Here is an 18,409-nt window from a genome sequence, read left to right on the forward strand (position 1 = left end):
GTGTTTGTTAAACAAAACCTAGAAATCACATGTCGCCTAATTTATGGACCTTAAAGGAATATGGCAATGCATTTTTAAAGGTCCCGTATTGTATTAAGTGAGATTTCCATGTCTTCTTTGATTATAGATCAGGTCTAGGTTCTGTATTAATACTGTGAAAGGATCAAAGCGCTCAGTCCACAGAGAAATGCACGCAGCCTGTATTCAGAAACTGAGCCTTAAAACCAGCCGTCAGGAAATTTAGTTGAGTCAGTTGTTATTGAAATTTTTCATATGGCAATGTCTCAGTGTAAACGAATTTAAAGCAAATAAATAAACGATGCATAAACAAAGATTTTAAAGGGAAAATAAAAACAAATCGTGCTCATTCAGCAGCTGATACACTCATGCCTTTCCTTCTACAATGGAGATGAAACATCGCTCAGAGAGTTCGGCCCAACACTGCTGCAGAAGTTCCCATGAATGTGTTGCCACACGCAGGATGCTTTACTTTCACTTTCTGCCCAGTTTTGGCTCATTATCTCGCTGTAGGATGAACCCTTGACCTACCAGTATATATACAGTACTACTTCCTGCAGTACAGTATTGTCCTGATAATGCATCAGAGGGTGCAGTAACACAGCGCAGTTTGTTGTAATGCTGCCTTTGTGCAGATTGAGGGTTTGTAAGTCATCAACCTGTAGAATTACAGTTCTTGGAGACCCTTAAGTGTTTTTTTTTTAATTATTATTACCATGGGCAGTTTACCTTTGTGCCATTGAAGGTTATTCACTGGACCTGCTCTAAAACATTTGTGTAACAAATGAAGCTAAAGGTCTCCTGAGCTCTTGTCTGACAGACTGACGGACTTGTCGTCTAATGTCGGCAAAAATGTGAATCAAGTCGGGAACAAGCTCATCAAAGAAGAGTTAAAGAAGAGCATGAGCTTTGGGTACTTGACAGTTTTTGTTACTCAGGATTTGGTGCTAAAAAGACGTGATGTTTGATCCCCAGCTTTATATGTGAACACTCGATGAGACATGCCATGAGTCTGCACTTTAAGCAAAGCAGATAGGATGTATTTAAGTAAATATCAGGGTCAGGATTTGCACAGTATGGAAAGTAGGTTAAGCCTTGTGTGTGTGAGAAAGAGAGAGAGAGAGAGAGAGGGAGAAGGAGACACTATGTATGGGTCTTACAATGAGGGAGAGCGAGCGCTCCCCGGTACACCTCACTCTGTTTCTCCCGACTCTTTAATGGGGCCGGCTCTCTGCCAAGTTCCACTGGCAGGCCTCCTGAGAGAACACCCCCCACCCCCACCCCCCCTGCACCACACACACACACACACACACACACACACACACGTATATTGATAGCACAATTCACTTGTATAATTCTGGTTATGCAATGGTGGGTGAATGGCCACCCCACAATGTGCACTGAGGCAGCGACAGAAATGGAGGGTGGGGTAGGGGTGGGGGGGGTAGTGGTTACTGGATGGGAAAGACGAGGTGAGGAAGAGGAAAGGAACACTCAGTGAAGGGGAAATGAAGAAAAGACGGAGAGATGGTCGCTTTAAGAACAGAGATAGTAGTAGACGTGCCGTTGCGGAGAACCTCAGGCTTCTGCTCTGACGTGTAGAGCTCTGTTCCTCCACAGCTGACATTACCACCTTAACAGAGGCTTTTCACACCAATCCAGAAGATGGCCTCTTGGTGAAACACATCTTTGACAGGAAATGGATTCAACGGTTGTGTTTTGCCTCAGGTTTGTTCCACAGCTCTGTCTCCCATGTGGGAATTCAGACTGGTGGAAAGAAGAGACGTCACCCATGGGAACTGATTCCTCCACCCCCCCCCAGGGATGGTGACACAGTTGGACAGATAGTTGTTACATACTGTATCAGTGTGCGTGTACGTGTGCGTATGTGGTCACGTACATGACGTATGGCACATAGGCATGGCCGGGGATCAGTGTACCTGGTCTTTGTCTGAGAGTGAAGTCGTTACATCCGCCCCAGATCTCCATGTATGAGACAATGTGAGCCTGTGAACGCACCACCACCACGGCTCTTTTTCCATCTGATTACCGCGAGTTTGAGCATCAATACTAAAACAAAATGTATTTCCATTTAACATTTGTCTTTTGTCCAGAGGTTTATCATCTAGACCCTTGGCTCACACTTTGTGCACTGTGTTCATTCATGACGTGGTGCAAGGACCTTGATATTCATTCCATTTCTTTCCATTTCTTTGGGAGAAAAAAGGAAAGTAAACGTGAATTGAAATGCATGATTGTCACTGTAATAATAGAGTACTGGAATATTCATGTAGATAGATTAGTTTTGAGCAGCAGCAAAGTACACCGGAGAAAAGAGCCCATTTTCTGTGGCGATATTGCGGATCCAGAGAAGAACAGAAAAGAAAAAAAAAGTCTTTTCAGTTTGTTGCCGTTTTCTCACGTTTTAGCCTCATTTAGCTCAAAGGTTTTTGGGTTTTTACATCTTAAACATTTGTTTTAGTCTCAGCCGTTCTTTGTTGTATCAACCTTTTTTAGAGGCTGTTTCCAGCCACAACACAATCTGCCATCATGTACCGGCTGACAGAGTTAGCAACTAGCTCATGAAGACATTTACAGTAGCAGGTAAAGAGCCAGATATTTTTTTCTCAGGGGTTGGTATAGTGTTGCCATCCGTCCTGGTTTTCTCTTTTTTGAGCGACTGTCCCCGGAGAAATTGATATTCTTTCCCGAGATACAAATTGTCCTGATTTTGGTGAAGATGCACGTCTAATTGAGAATTTTATAGTTTCAAATAAGACCTCATTTGTTTCCTTCTACTGCTGTTCAGTTTTCCTCCTGGTTGTGTCTAATCCTGTGTCTGTAAACGTATGAAGACGGGTACAACAGCCGGTGACACCAAGAGTCACCTGTGGGGCAGCCAGAGCTGGACCCAGGTGTGTGTCCCAGATTTTCACAAGTTAAAGGTGGCAACACTTGGTTGGCAGAGACCAAACCAGAGCTAAAAGAGTGAATATTGAACTTCTATTATTCAGATGGAATGAATTGAAATGAATGATAATGTTACTGATTCTGCTGGATGTGTAAATACATTGTAACATATCTGTCAGCATGTTCCCCTCTTGTGGCCAGAAGTGTATTCATGCGGCTTTAAGCTTCAGATGACCATCTCGTGTGACAAATCTGACGTCTTAAACTGATCTGAGATCAGCGCCGAGACACGATAAACAGGTTCGCGTTCACTTCCTGACCCGACGTCTTATCTGCAAGTCTGATATTAATGGCAGTCAGTGAGCTCACTGAGTGCTTCAAGTGATTCTTTCCCCTGCGTGTTTACGTTGAGTAAACTGCCCGTTTATACGAAGGCGGTGAGATGGAGAGGAGCTCGAGGAGGCTCGCCGGGGCTCCTCTCCGCCGCCGGTGTGACACACAAGTGGATTTTTTTTTATGTGCTCCGTAAAACATTTTTCATGCAGCTCGAGAAACAGTTCCTCAGACGTCCTGGGACGCCCGTAAAAAAGAAAAGAAAAAAAAGTGCTGCAGCCGGGGGTTTTTTAACAGCATTCAAATGAATATCAAACAGGGAGAGTTCAAAAGTTTGGGAAGGCGGAGGGAGAAACTGAACAATGACTTGTTTAAAACTCTGAGGAACTACACAGTCACCTCTTTTTAATCTGTAATGTAGGAGTGAAATTTCATGGCCATGAGTCTAAACCTTAAATATGAGTGTAAGGGGATTCATGAAACTAAGTTATTGGCAGGATTAAGCTCGCAGAGGTTATTTGAGTTCACACTGTGCCCTTGTAAACGGTTTCAGGATAGTATTTATGTGCCTGTGGGAACAGGGAAGTTCTTATTTTGCGTGTTGTCGTGACACAGCAGATAACAAATCCAGCACGACCAGAGCGTCAAACCAGTTGATTACATGTCACACGGCCAACATGAACATGTCAGGTATCTGTAAACTGAATAACATGTTGTGACAGATTAGCAGTTTGTCAGCGAAGTGTTAACATCAAACGGCAGGTAGCCCGGGAAGCCGTTGAGTAATGCGCTCGATGAACGGGGAGGGAGGAAATGATTAAATCCCGTTGTAATGAAAACGTCAAGATCGCACGGATGATTGCACGTGCAAAGGTGCTTTATTCACAGGAAGAAACGTAGTATTCTCTTCCGCCTCGGCGCTGCGCAGGCGTCCAATCAGATGACGCGCAGCCACGTTGAAAACTTAGATTTCATTTTAGTTGAATGTAAATAATGTTTTGGAGCACATGCCTCCTCTGAGAGCGAGCGAGGAGGGACGGGGTGTGTGTGTGTGTGTGTGTGTGTGTGCGGGGGGGGGGGGCAACCACATATAAGGAAATCAATGGGAGAAAACTATGCCTTTATCTTTTAATAAACTGTAAAGCCAGGAGGCAACATGAAATTACAGCATAATGGCAGTGGAGAGTCTTCTGAAGACTTAATTGCCTTAATTATAGCAGTGCAGAGAGAGAGAGAGAGAGAGAGAGAGAGAGAAGCATGTAGAGGAGGAGGAGGAAAGAGAAAGGAGGGAACCAGAGGAGGAGAAAGTAGGAGAGAAAGAGGGAACGATGTGATAGGTGGTGCATGTTTATGCGGCCAGATGTTGCAGGTGTAATCCAGGTGTGTGTCTGTTTGCACGTGAGCACATAGCTGTCTGTTGTACATAAATATCTGCACATATTTACACATGCATTGTTTGGCAGCCGTGTGTGTGTGTGTGTGTGTGTGTGTGTGTGTGTGTGTGTGTGTGGATATGAAAATCCTCAGTGTATGTATATGATGGAGTGAGCGCTTCGCTGAGAAAAAGTCTCTTTCCAGACGAGTGAAAAATTTCTCTCCCTCAGATCTTACAAGCTGGCAGGCTTACTTAGGGATGCTAAACATAGCTTTCATTTTCCTCTGTGTCTAGACTGGCTTCTCAGTACTTTCTGCTGCGGTTTTTTGTTCGCTCAGGGAAGATTGTACCCTAATTCTCATGCCACCGAGCCAGCGGGAAGTTTGTTTAGCCAGCAGTATTGTGAAGTACCTGTGAAACTCCCCCCTCCAGCGCGCGGCTCAGGATGAGAGTTTAGCTGATTTTTTTTTTTTTTTTGAGCATGGATGACTGATCAAGCGCTCACATCTGGGACCACAGATCATGTTTTCAACTTTGAGAAGAATATTAGCAGTGCTCTTTTTGTTGCTTCTTCCTGTTTGTCCGCTCCTGCAGTTTATCTCTTACTTTCACTTTTTCTTAAAGATTGAAGCTGGATTTATTGTCATAGGAAAGTTGTATAAAGTTCAGATCTTATGAACTGAAAGTGGATGAGTAGTGGCTTTGTAGGAGTTGTTGATTGATTGTCTTATTCCTATTTATATACAGTGGTGGGAGAAGTCCTCAGATCCTGCTAAAAAAGTCCTGCAAGTATCAAATGTGAACGTACTTATTCTGCAGTAAAAGTCCTCAGTAACTCATGTAACTGATGCATCAATCCACATGTAGTATTTCACTGTTATGTATATGGTCAAGTTGTAGTTTTATCTACTAACCAGTCCAGTGTTTCCTAACCTCGGGGTCAGCCGCCTTCAAAGGGTCACGAGTTAAAGAGATGATTCATGAAAACGCTGAGAACTCTTTGCTTATTAGTGAAATATTTGATTTAGGATCTAAAAATGTTTATTTAAATGAAACCATCTGAAAAGTTTAGAGGGGAAATGTCTCTTTGGTGGAATCACTGATCCGAAACATGAAAGGGGCCCTCCCTTGACTCTGACACTTTTTTTTTTTTTTTGTGTAAGGGGCCAAAAAGGTTGGGAATCACTGGTTTACTGATGGATAATTATCTTTTTCGTTTCATTTTAAAAGTAACTACTAACTGTAGCTTCATAAATGCAGTGGAGTAAAAGGAGAAAAATGGCAATACCCAAAGAATAGGTACTTTAAAGGAACAGTGAGTTTGGATCAGTTTCTGAGTCGATGCCTTATCGCAACACAAAGCATTGATCCTTTAAATATCTTCAAATGATATGATAACATCTGCGTGTCTTAAACTCATCTGTGATGATGAACGGGAAGATCAGAATGTCATCTTGCCTCGATGTCACCTTGATGAGCTTAATAAACGGACCTTACAACTCCCGTTCGGCCGCAATGACACTTGTATGAATGAAAGCATGCGTTTCCCAGCGTTTTTCGTCTTTCTGAGCGGTTTGCAGCAGAGGACCGAACTCTGTCTCAAATTGCTTTCACAATATCTCCTTACACAGGAACTTTGCCACTTGAAATTCTATAGCCAGTTTGACTCAGTCAAGTATTTCCTCACTGAAGGGTTTGGTTTTTTAGCAACATGACAAAGTCCTGAGAGAGAGAGAGAAAAAAATTGTCATAAAGCAAGAAATATGTATCCTTCCTTTGGTGTCCGAGGTTGTAGTCTTTTATGGGCTTGGGAAGGAGATGTGTCATGGTTTTTAAGACAGCCCGTTTGCCTGTGGGTGCATTTTTGTTGTCGTCAGGCAAGTCCCTGCACTGCAGCGTGGGCCTGCCCGAGTGGAGATTCTTTAGGAGGAAGATCTCTTTCTTCTCAAAGCGTCTTACCAAGAGCTATTAATTATTAACTGGGAGAGCTAACATCAAAGGAGCAGACTTGTGCTGAATTAAATGGGGGCTGGAGCCTGGCAGTGTGGAGCTGAGAGAAAACTGGGTGAGAGGGAAAAGCTGAGCGAGATTTCGCTCTGCTCGCTTTTGAACTTTCCAAGTACAAAAGTGAGGAGAGAGGGAGAAACGAGCGACGTTGGTTTATGTAAAGGAGGCAGGACGAAAGAGGGAAAGTTGGAAAAGCTTGTATTTATAGCGCGACTCCGTTTTGAATGTTTTCAGTGTTTTGATAAGGCTTTCATTCACTCCGTTTGCAGGGTTAATTAGTCTTTAATGAGCTATGAAAGCCAGATTCATAAACATCTTGTCTGTGGATTAAACCAAAGGGAAATCTAATTGAGATGTAGCTGGTAGACCTAAGAGTCACGATGTGTTTCCATTTTCCTGCTGCTGATTTACACTCGCAGTTGAACGTGCTACATATGCCACCTCTTTCATATCAAAGGCCTTTCGCGACTTTGCTTCTGTTTTCCCTCCTGCTGCAACTTGCCCCACCACAGGTACCTGCAGTGAAGAAGACCCACACTGGCCCACACATGTGTTGTAAAAATGACATATCTTCTAGATTTAGTGTGATTATTGACTCTGTTAGTTACTCTGGAGAACGCAAATACCTCTGCTTCTCTCTCTTGCTTCGGCAGAGGAATGTCATGTTTGTTGAGTAGACAAATGTTGGTATAGTTGAATCCAGACTGACTTTAGCTACACATGCTTACTTCTTAGAGAGCTATAGGTAATCATTAACCTCTTTCTAAGACTCATAACACGCACAGGAAGTAGGGAAAGAATGCCAGGAACCCTACGGAAAAGGAAATCTCACCTAATGTCACAATTCCAGTTACACAATATGTCACTGGATGCCACAGTATTCATCAGCTACACAAGACATGAGGTTTAAAGCGGCAGGAAACGAACTAACAGAGCTGCAACATACTTCAAAATAAACCTCCAAGCTTATTAAATACATCAGATTTTTTATTGATAATGATTTCGACTGACTTCTTCAAAGGTGAATATTACAAACATTTGCTACTTTATGTTTGTATGTATGTTATATATTTTAGGTTTGGGTTTTGGTCTGTCGGTCGGTCGGTCAAAAAAAGAAATTGAAAGTCCTGGACAACAAAGCTTGAATACGCAGGAAAACACAGGGAATGGAGATTCTTTCATACAAGGAGTCGCTGAAGGGTTTGAAGAGTGCGGAAATGACTTGATATGTTACAGCTTTGTCAGTCTCAGATCTCAGACGTCACTCTCTTAACACCACTGACGAAGGGATATCGTTTAGAGGACGGTGTCCATCGCTCCTGTAGAATTACTGAAGCTGTCTTTAAGTCTTGTTGAAGTCCAACATTTTTTTTGAATGTGTCCCCTGTCTGTGTGTACTGTGCTGCACACAGGGGTGACAACAGAAACTTTTCCTTTCCTTATTGTTGAGTGTCGTTACCTCAGAAATCAACATGCTGTGTTGTGAGAGGAGCAAATTTTTTTGCACACATACCTCCTCTCCCCAATCTCCTCCCTCTGTCCTGTGTGAAGTTCCTGCAGACTGGAGCGGTGACACTCTCCAGCCACTCGGCAGCAGAGTCACAGCACTGTACACTGTCACTTTGATCTTCACCCCCCCCCCCCCCTCCTTCCCTCCAGTAATGAAGAGAGCTGGCAAGAACCCAAGGGCACTTGATAATACCAGGATATGATCCCAGCAGCGCTCTTTTAGATCATGTAGTGCAGACATCAAAACGTTGTCTAAATAGGGCACCGTTGAATCGAGTGGGGTGAGAATGGGTTGTAGGGGAAAGCAGGAGTTAAGATAAAGGAACTTTTTTTCTTTTCCTGACGAGAGGAAGCCAATTTGGATTCTGCGAAGAGATACTTGGGGTTCTGCAGATCCAAGCATTTCCTTTATCTTTTGCCTTTAGCAGAAGTCTTCAAAAGACCTCTCTGCTGCGACTTTCTCTCCTCTCAGATGAAAGACGCTCACATTTTTAGCAGTTGGAAATCCTTGATAACTTTATTCAACTTTCTCTGAGCGTGCACGGCACATTGCGATTCCAATTCAGCCTGGTGCCGTGCACAGTTTTTTTGCGTCACGTGGAGCTGTGCGAGCTTTACTCCTTGATTCGGTGTCTGACAGACTGTATTAGCTTAATGTGGTGCGGATTCACTTCAAAGTAATGGAGAGCGAGAGACCACATGTGCATCCTAACAAATGTTATCAGTGGCTTGTTTACTTCTCGCCTGTTGGTTTTCTCTCCCTTCCCTTTCTTACTTGCACTTCCCACATGACGTGTGTGGGCAGAGAACTCCCTCTAGTGGCCTGAATTTGAATGTGAAAACTTAAAATCTTGGTAAGGTTGGGACAAACTGCAGTTTGACAGTGTGATCGGACATCCTCTGGCCCTATTTCTCCTTTTTCCCAACCTTTTCCTAATCATTTCTTTGCGTTTCCTGTGTTTGCAGGCGAAGCGAGCGGTGCAGCGTGGAGCCACAGCCGTCATCTTCGACGTGTCAGAGAATCCAGATGCCATCGACCAGGTTTGTACACACCTAAAATTACCCGGGCGTTCGCGCTCACTACGACACTGAAATGGTCTTAATCTGTCTCGGTCCGTCTGTGAAAGACGCTTCGCTTTTCACTTCTGAATAAAGCTCAGCAGCATGCCCTGCCCTTCTGACTGGCAGTGTGTGTGTGTGTGTGTGTGTGTGTGTGTGTGTGTGTGTGTGTGTGTGTGCTGTTTGTACAGACAATGATCTTTCTATCTTTAGTTCTGTTCAAAAGCATGTGGATCAGCCTTGCTCATTCAACCATCCTGGGCCTTTGAGCTCTCTAACTTGTGTTTGGAGGAGCGCGCTGCACTGTGAGAGGTCTGAAAATGGATATCCAGGTTCAGCTTTCACTAGACCATGACCAAAACTCTGTTGAGCTCATAATTGCACAGGTAGCGCACATTACCTCATCCCCTTAGACTATGGATGTGTTTTTGAGTGCTACAGTGAGAACAAAGTGTATTCCTCGTCACACACACATCCACACACTCGCATTCCTGCCTCTGACTCCTGTGTCTTTTCTGTTCAGAGGTAAAATACACGAGTTGCTCCTCTGAGCGCCTTTTGTCGCAAGAATTCTCCTGTGGTATTCATCCTCGCCACGCCAGGCCTGGACTTGCAGGTTTTTCTTTTTTTTTTTTTTTTTCTTCCCTCCTGGCCTCTTCTTCTCTGCCGCTGGGTCGTAAAGCGCGTAGCTGAGAGATAAAAGGGATTGCGCAGAGACCACATGAAAGGCAGCACTGGGCGGCTGTGTTAAATTCCCCCGAGAGGCTTTTCCAGTCAGAGCGGCCCGATCAGCAGAGACAGGACCCACAAGGCCGAGGGGCAGGGAGGGAGGAGCTTAGGGAGAATTAAGGTCCTGGGGGCCAAAATTAGGAGAGATTTAATGTACTTGACCTCCTTTTAATGTGAGGCCAAGTGCAGCAAGTGGCTCTGACACTTTTTTTTTCCTGTTAAGGGAAAAGTTAATTTGTGATTAAACAAGTGTTGTTTTTTTCTTTCCTCCCACTTTCTGCTTGCATTTATTGGTATACTTTTTATTGGTGTATTGTTCGTCAGAGGCCGAGCTAGAGTCTCAGTGGAGTCATTTCTCAGAGCGGGAGCAGCACACCAGAATCAAGCAAGGAGATCAAAGGTTGCAGCGTCTATACTTTCAAACCAGAACATACAGTATTTCACTGGGGAACATGACGACAGCAGAAGAAATAGAAATGCGAATATCCTCGGTATTTCCCTTGGGCTTTTCAAATTACAGATTCCGACCAGCAGACGAGAGGGGAGAACGGAGAGGGAGAGGAGGAGTAAAGGAGTGTGTGTCAACTGACTCGAAAGCCAGAACATGCTATTCATTGACTATTTCCTCCCTCTGCTCCCTCTGGCAAACTGTGACCACACTTTCCATGTCTTGAGACTACAGGTCATTCTCCCCCCAGTTGGTAAAAGAAGAGTTTAAATGCTTTTGGCTTTTCTTTTTTCTTTTTTTTTTTCTTTTTACATTCAGTTCACATCCATTAGGGTCAGTAGCTCCTAAACTTTGTGCCTTAAGTACAGTGTCTGCTTGTGAGACCTCACCACGCATTACATGTGTCAGTCAGTTGTGAATGAGAAAAATCCAAGGCACTGTTGGTCCTGTGTTTAATAAAAAGCTTTAATATTGCACAGCTGACACACATGCGTCAGTCTTTGACATCATGATGACGGCTTTTAGGAAACATGTTTGTGTCGGCCATGCGATATTAAAGATCTATATTACATTTTTCTCTCTAGTTTGCATTTGAATCCAAAAAGCACATATATTTTCACAAATTGTGCCTCGAGTGCGTCGATGAATTACAAGTTTTTTTTTTTACATTCGAGCAGATGAATGTGTGCGTGGGTTACTCTGACTTTAGGGAGGTTATAGAAAACAGTTCATGAACGCTGTTTCAGCCTCATCTTTAGATTCTGGCGAAAATACTGAAAGTTTTCATATTGAAACGTATTGAAAGCCAACGCTTAGAGACAACTTAAATATAAAACTGTCAGTGTCAGGATCAGTTTTCAAAAATTCATAACAGTAGAATCCTAATACGTTATGGTCAAAAATCACACGCTGGTGCAGTGGTACCAACCTCAGAGGATAAACCTGAGCAGTCGTGATGATTGGAAGGAAAAGAAACAAGGAAAAAATATAGTTCTGTTCTGTTATTTTTCTTACAGCTGTTAATTTAATGTGTAAAATTAGTGTTGAGACCCTTTTAATGGAAGGCCATTATTGCCCAGACTAATGAGTTTGATTTTGTTGTATATTGTGTTTGATGCATTTTCCTCTGTCTCGTCTCCGCAGCTCAACCAGGTGGCCGAGGATCCTCTGAAGCGGCCGGTGGTTTACGTGAAGGGCAACGATGCTGTGAAGCTGATGAACATCGTCAACAAGCAGAAAGTGGCTCGTGCTCGGATACAACACAGACCACCAAGGGTAAGAGCTCTCGCCAAAACCCAAAAGCCACTCCTGATTAGTTGACGTGCATCTGTGTGTGTGTGTGTGTGTGTGTGTGTGTGTGTGTGTGTGTGCGTGTGCGTGTGTGTGCGTGTGAAGCGACTCTAAAGCAGATGTGAGGAACATGTTTGTGAAGCCCATGCACCAAACAGTGCTGAGGAGTTTTAGATGTGAAGACAAACGAAAATTCCAGCTGTGAAATCTGACCCTTTCCCTTTCTTCTGTGCTCTCCGCTGCCCCGAGGCCGAGGACTGTTTCGCGGCACCATGAGAGATTAATATCGGCCATTCAAAGAGCTGTTTGTTTGCTGAGAATATTCGATAAGAGACCAATACACTTTGAGGTCAAATAACTTGACATAATGAAAGCCCCATGAGAAAGGAGCAACTGATAAGAGAAAGGTTTCTGACAGAGAATTAAACATCCTGACCTTTTCTCACAGTTTCAGACACGAGTGCTGAATTTAACGGAAAATATCCAAGCTTGGACAAAGCTGAATTCTCGTGCTGCGTCACTTTCTCAAGAAAAAGAGAGAGATGTTGAAATCTGGAAATGTGCTGTAGAGCTGCAACTACTGATCCTTATCAATGAATCATTTAGTGTGTGATGTGTCACAAAGTAGTGAAAAAGATTCTCATCACAATTTCCCAGAACTGAAAGTGATGAATGAACTTTTTTTTTTTTTTTTTGTCCAGGTATAGTTTCTAATCTTCTACCCTTTTCTATGATGTCATAAAGTGTTACATAGTGAACTGATGTCTGTTGATTGTTATTTTCTCTTTTATGTGGGGAGCGGCCATTTGCCTGATTAAGGTCTGGCACCAGACTGTTGGCAAATAAATTGTTGATTGCTAGTTAGGCAATATGCAGGATTTTTTAATTGCTACTTCGGATCCATTCTTCGTGCTCCTACGCACCTGCCTCGCTAAACAGATGTGCAAAGTGTTCTTCTGTTTTGTTTTGTCTCACTAACATGAAACTGAGGAAAAGAAGTAAATCCTCACAATTGAGAAACTAGGTCCATGTAATGTTCAGCGTGTTCGCTTGAAGACTGACTGAAATTAATTTTGTCTTGATTTATTTGATTAATCGTTTCAGTTCTACTCAGAGAAATGTTTCATTAGTGTAAGATATGTGGCAGTTACCTGAATAAACTACTGACGGTCATAAATGGACACAATGAGAAGAAAATGAATTGAAATCAGTCCTGTGTCTAATTTAGAAAGCATCAAATTATGTGTGAAGGTCAGAATTTTCTTTTTATTAGCATAAAGTGGAGGAAATGACTAACACCACTGAGGACTGAGGTCTGCAGAGCAGAATTATAATCAATCAGTCTGTGAATGGAAATAAAAAAGACCCTTTTAATGACCTTTTTCCTTTATCAGCTGCATGTGAAAATTATTTAACAAATGTGTGTTTCTCTTGCGCTCCTTTTCCGCAGCAGCCCACGGAATATTTCGACATGGGCATCTTCCTGGCGTTCTTCGTGGTGGTGTCGCTGGTTTGCCTCATTCTGCTCATCAAGATCAAACTCAAGCAACGGAGAAGCCAGGTTAGTGTCTGAACACACGCCCGTCATCAGCAGGAGTGTGGAGAACCAGCAACTTGAAAAACTTTATTTATTGTCCCGCTTTGAGTCACATAGGACCAAACTCAGTGCGTCGCCTCTTGCACAAAAACAAACTCAAACGCACAGCTTTGTTTTTCCAGTCGACACGGCCTCACTGGGAGTTGCAGCCGTCGAGTCAGGCGACAGTAGCTCTGCAGCTGATTGATTCCTCTCGTGTGTTGACAAAAAGCTCTCAGTGGAGGCTTACGTCGGGCGCTTGAATCAGGATTAGCATTTAATTAACACTGATGAGAGGTTGGCTGCTGGAGCCAAACGCACAGAGATGTCATGACAGAGCAGAAAACCTGTAGCGGCGTCCGTTAAGACAGGTGTAATCCTGCCAGTAAGTGTGTGTGTGTGTGTGTGTGTGTTGACTGTACACATTGTGAGCAGTGTGTGGGTGTATAATAGGTGTGTGTCAGCAGCGGATGACTTGGTCGTGACTTCCTTTTGGTGGTTAATTAAGAGAACAGCTCACACCAGGGGCAGATTTGTCACATTGAAAAACCTCTTCCTTCCTGAAATGTGAAAAATTAATGAACTCCTTGTCGAATGAATATTGTTCATACAGTTTTAACATTTTGTTTTATCTAATTTAAAAGGCCCCATATTTTCCACTTTTTCTGTGTTTTATTTGGCATTTTGATATCCATGAGAAGATATATTTGTGGTTTTAAGTACCTAAAACCGTCTCAGTGTAGTTCAACATCTCCTCTCTCACTCTTGTCTCTGGGGCTCTAGTAAGAACAAAGCATTTTTTGTCTGCCACTGAGATTCTCTTTTGATTGGCTGACTATTTTCTGAGTGTTGCACGGCGAGGCCAACCACTGTCACTTAGTAAAATTTAAAGGATTTATAAATTGGTTTACAATTAGGTAATTAATTCAGCTGTTAACGCTTTATAAATCATAAAGAATTAAAAACAAGTTCTAACACAGTTTTCATGCATTGATGCAGGCTCACTATCTGGCAAGAATAACTTAATGCTTACTACTAATTATGCTTGCTAATGATTAATATTAATCATTAATTATAACTGGTAAAAGGGAGCCTTATTGTAAAGTGAAAATCCCTATGTTATGGAGGGATGGCAGGGCTGAGATCAAACCAACGCCCTGTTGATTTCTCTGTGGCGTGAGCGTCTTGATACTTTAACAGTATTTATACAGCACCTAGACCTGCTCTGTAATCAAACAAGACATGGAAGTCTCACTTTCTACCATATGGGACCTTTAACTGTAAACAGTGGACAAATGTTCCAAACATCATCTCAGAGAAGCCGATCGTATTACTTTTGGGGTTTAGTGAAGGATTCCTCAATCTTGTGTGTCTTGTGTCTGCCCACACAAGAGTACAGCTAATTACATACTGAAAATACTGGTTTTAAAGTTTGTTTCATGTTTGTCAACCCTGTGATGAGATTGACTTTCATGCCAAAGTTCATTGCTCCCTTGCTGACCAGGATATCCACATGTCCTTAAAAAGTCTACAATTATCTAGTTGTGAGGCAACATAAAGGAAGAAACACCCTCCAGAGACCCTGGTTTAGTTGAGCCTGAGCATAAATAACTCCTGCCTTTTACACAAGTGATGCGCTCACATTTCAGGCGGGGACTACTATAAATCACAAAGGCAGCCACACATGTGCGTCATTACGTTTAATCCCAATAAGTAGTTCTGTATGTGTCAACTATTTTTTAATAAGTAACATTTTTAGGGCAGCACGAAGCAAATTAGAGATGAAAAGAGGCCGGAGAATTAGAGCCAGACAGAGTTGCTAATGCAGTCAAACATTGCAAAATCATGTACTGTGTCAAAGGGAAAAGGCTCAAAACATGACAACATCGACACTGTCACATTAACATCAGGAAAGAGGAACACAGTTCAAACATAAACGCTTGCCAACACTGATGCACACACGCAGTTTTGTCATTTTCATGTCTTATTTTGGCTTTAATATTTTGTTTTCCTTTCATATCAAATTCTCTTTTATCTTTTATAATCTTAAATGTTGATATTCCCATTGACCCCGTCCCCCACCTTCCTCCCCCAACACAGAGCTCAATGAACAGAATGGCCATCCAGGCTCTGGAAAAGATGGAGACGCGCAAGTTCAAGGCCAAAGGAAAGGGCCAGCGCGAGAGCAGCTGTGGAGCCTCTGATTCACTGAGCAGCAGCTCCACCTCCGACTGCGCCATCTGTCTGGAGAAGTACATCGATGGGGAGGTAAGAAAAGACGCCCACCTCTGCTTGAATTAATCACTTCATCTGCCTTGCTTTATACGATGGGCAGCTTCAAATCTAGACAGTACGACTACATTAAGCTGATATTCAGGCACATGTATACTAGATTAAAATCAACTTATTTTTGTCAGTTCATATGTATTAGTAGCTAATGCATAAAACTGACAAAGAGTTTGTCTGCAATTCTTGATACCTTGACTAAGTGACATACACAGGCTCAAAAATAGAGGTGTCATTGATATAATTACCCATAATCAATCTGCCTCATTGTGATTTTATAAGAAGAAAGCAATGTTTCGGCATTTCTAGCCAGGCAATGATTTGAAATATAAATTATTATTTTATAAAAACACATTTGCATCTCAAATACCTTGTTGTTTAGTAATTTATTGTTGTTTAATATTTATTGGCGTAATCAGCGGTTTACCATAAGCATTTTCTGCACCATGTTTGCCACAAGAAGGTTTCATTCACTGTAAACTGTGGCGAGCAGCGTCTTCTCTCAGCAGGAAGGACCATTTTTTGATATGTGGAGATAAAGTCCTATCAAAATCTGTTTAAAATTGAGCTGCTCCTATTCTATACTATTCCATTCGATTCTATTCTATTTTATTCTATACTTTTAATGAAAATTTGTAAGAAAATCCAATTCTTGTAAAAATGATACAAATGCATGACAGAATGGAAAAGAGTACCACTTACCATGCATGTGTAAGTGGACCATGTGGGAGTCAAACCTCTTGACTCCAGCGGTGTTAGTGTAGTCATCTATCCACTGAGCTTGTTTTTTCACTACATATTCTGCAGACATGAAACATAATGCAGTTACGTGGACAATAGAATGGAAGTTCCCCTGATGTGCTTGGGGACCGCAGGTCTGCAATCTTCGCTGACGTTTTTTCCGGCGCCTTTTTAGATGTTTAGCTCAGTCTTTCAGAGCACCTGGAGAGATAACGGTACCCAGAGTGCTCTGGGTTGTGATTATGCTTCCTGTTTTCCCACTGTGGCCTTCTTTAAATTTTTAAAAAGGAGTCTTCGTCAAAACATGTGTCCTAATATTTGACTTTGAGGGTTTACTGTAACAGCATTGCTCATCCTCATTCATGGATCCTGAAGGGACAAACCCCGGTGCCCAGTGGGACTTAGCTGGTGTGTGTGTGTTTTTTTTGTGGTAATGTGTCTCTTCGGTAAGGAGGAGAAGAAAACACAACAAAGCATGGCGCCAGGATTGCACAGAGGAAGTGGCGATATAAAAGGCTGAATGGCATCAAAGCGGTTTTTGAGCAGTGAACCAAGCAACAAAAGCTTGGGTGGAAAAGAGCCCAAAGATGAGTCACATTAAGCCACAGAGTAAAGTATTTATGGCAGTGAAAGAGCTCTCACTGGAGAAGAATATTAGAATTCATATTCATAGTGCTCCTGCTTTTGTGTTTTGGAATTCCTCCATCTGAATGCAAAGTGTTGCATTCTTTTCATATCAATCCTCCAGAGTAAAAGCCTGTTGTTTGTTTTGTTCCAGAAAGCGGTGACATTGAGCATCAAAGTCGGATTTGTACTGTGGTGTGGCATCTGGTGAAGTGTTTTGTTTGAGGCATGATGTGAAGTTGGCTCCTCGGTGTTAAAAACTTGATTAGACTCACAACCATCACCACGACTGACAGTTGTGTGTTGTTTTGCTGCCACCTTCTGGACGTTCAACCACACATTTAATCACACTCTGAAACATTTGACCCTGTTGCAGTTTGTCAAAAGCGGCAACTTTGTATCTTAGGGAGTTGCAAAGGCGTAGGTTTGGTCTAAACATTGGTAGGGACGCAACAAGCCCGCCATCCCTCCATAACCAAGAGGTTGGCTTTTTAATGCCATCAACCAAATGGTTTAATAACATATCAGAAATGAATTTAAATTCAGGAAAGCCCATACTCAAATGTGACATATGTACATGTGTTGAATTTCCATATATGAAATATATAGTAAAGTAAGGCATAAAAATTTATAGTATAGTAAGGCATTAGAGTCGACAATTAACCTAATGTGCATGACCTTGAACTGCGGGAGGAAGCTGAAGTACCCAGACAGAATCCACACTGGCACAGGGAGAACATGCAAACTCTAAACAGAAGGATTTGAACCCGGAACCTTCTCACTGTGAGACAGTTCTAACCACTGAATCATGTCATAATATAATAAGGCATAAAAAGTCATATATATAGTCATACTCATAGATGTAGTTTAGTAAGGCAAACAAAATTCATTCTATTGTAAGACATAAAAACGTCATAGGCATAAAAAAGTCATAATATAATAAAGCATAAAAACATCATAGTAAGGCATAACAAGTCATGAAAACGTCATGGTATAGTCAGGCATAAAAAGATTTCAAAATGTCATAGTATAATAAAGGCAAGTTATAGTATTGTAAGGTGTAAAAAGTCATAGTATAGTAAGGCTTAAGAAATCATAAAAACGTCATAGTAGTAAGGCATAAAAAGTCATAGTATAGTAAGGCATATAAAGTCATAAAAACAACATAGTATAGTATGGCATAAAACGTCAAAAAAACGTCATAGTTTATTGTGGCATAAAACGTCAAAAAAACATAGTATATTAAGTGTCTGTGAATGTTCTCATTCGTCCAGGTCATAGTTATCTCTCTCTCAAATTGAATCGAAGGCAACTGGACTTGTATTTGTCTGTGGAAGACGTTTCGCACTAGTCTGACTAGTGCGGACTAGAGAGACCAATACATGATGAACTGATGAAGCCACTTGGATAAGAGGCGAAACGTCTTCCACAGACAAATACAAGTCCAGTTGCCTTCGATTCAATTTGAGAGAGAGATAGTATATTAAGGCATAAAAAGTCATAT

At 42.1% G+C, this 18,409-nt stretch overlaps 1 protein-coding gene across 1 annotated transcript in view; it reads left to right on the plus strand.

The window, feature by feature from the left end:
• znrf3 (zinc and ring finger 3) overlaps positions 1-18,409 on the plus strand; it is a 77,420-nt gene that overhangs the window by 48,696 nt on the left and 10,315 nt on the right. The window contains exons 3-7 of the mRNA XM_022752798.1: positions 8,195-8,252; positions 9,012-9,193; positions 11,532-11,663; positions 13,129-13,239; positions 15,355-15,522. Of these exons, the coding sequence (XP_022608519.1) occupies positions 8,195-8,252; positions 9,012-9,193; positions 11,532-11,663; positions 13,129-13,239; positions 15,355-15,522 (651 nt within the window). The remainder of the gene's footprint in view (positions 1-8,194; positions 8,253-9,011; positions 9,194-11,531; positions 11,664-13,128; positions 13,240-15,354; positions 15,523-18,409) is intronic.

The sequence above is a fragment of the Seriola dumerili genome, unplaced genomic scaffold (genome assembly GCF_002260705.1).
Source record: "Seriola dumerili isolate Sdu_G_001 unplaced genomic scaffold, Sdu_1.0 BDQW01000177.1, whole genome shotgun sequence".
NCBI classification, from domain to species: domain Eukaryota; kingdom Metazoa; phylum Chordata; class Actinopteri; order Carangiformes; family Carangidae; genus Seriola; species Seriola dumerili.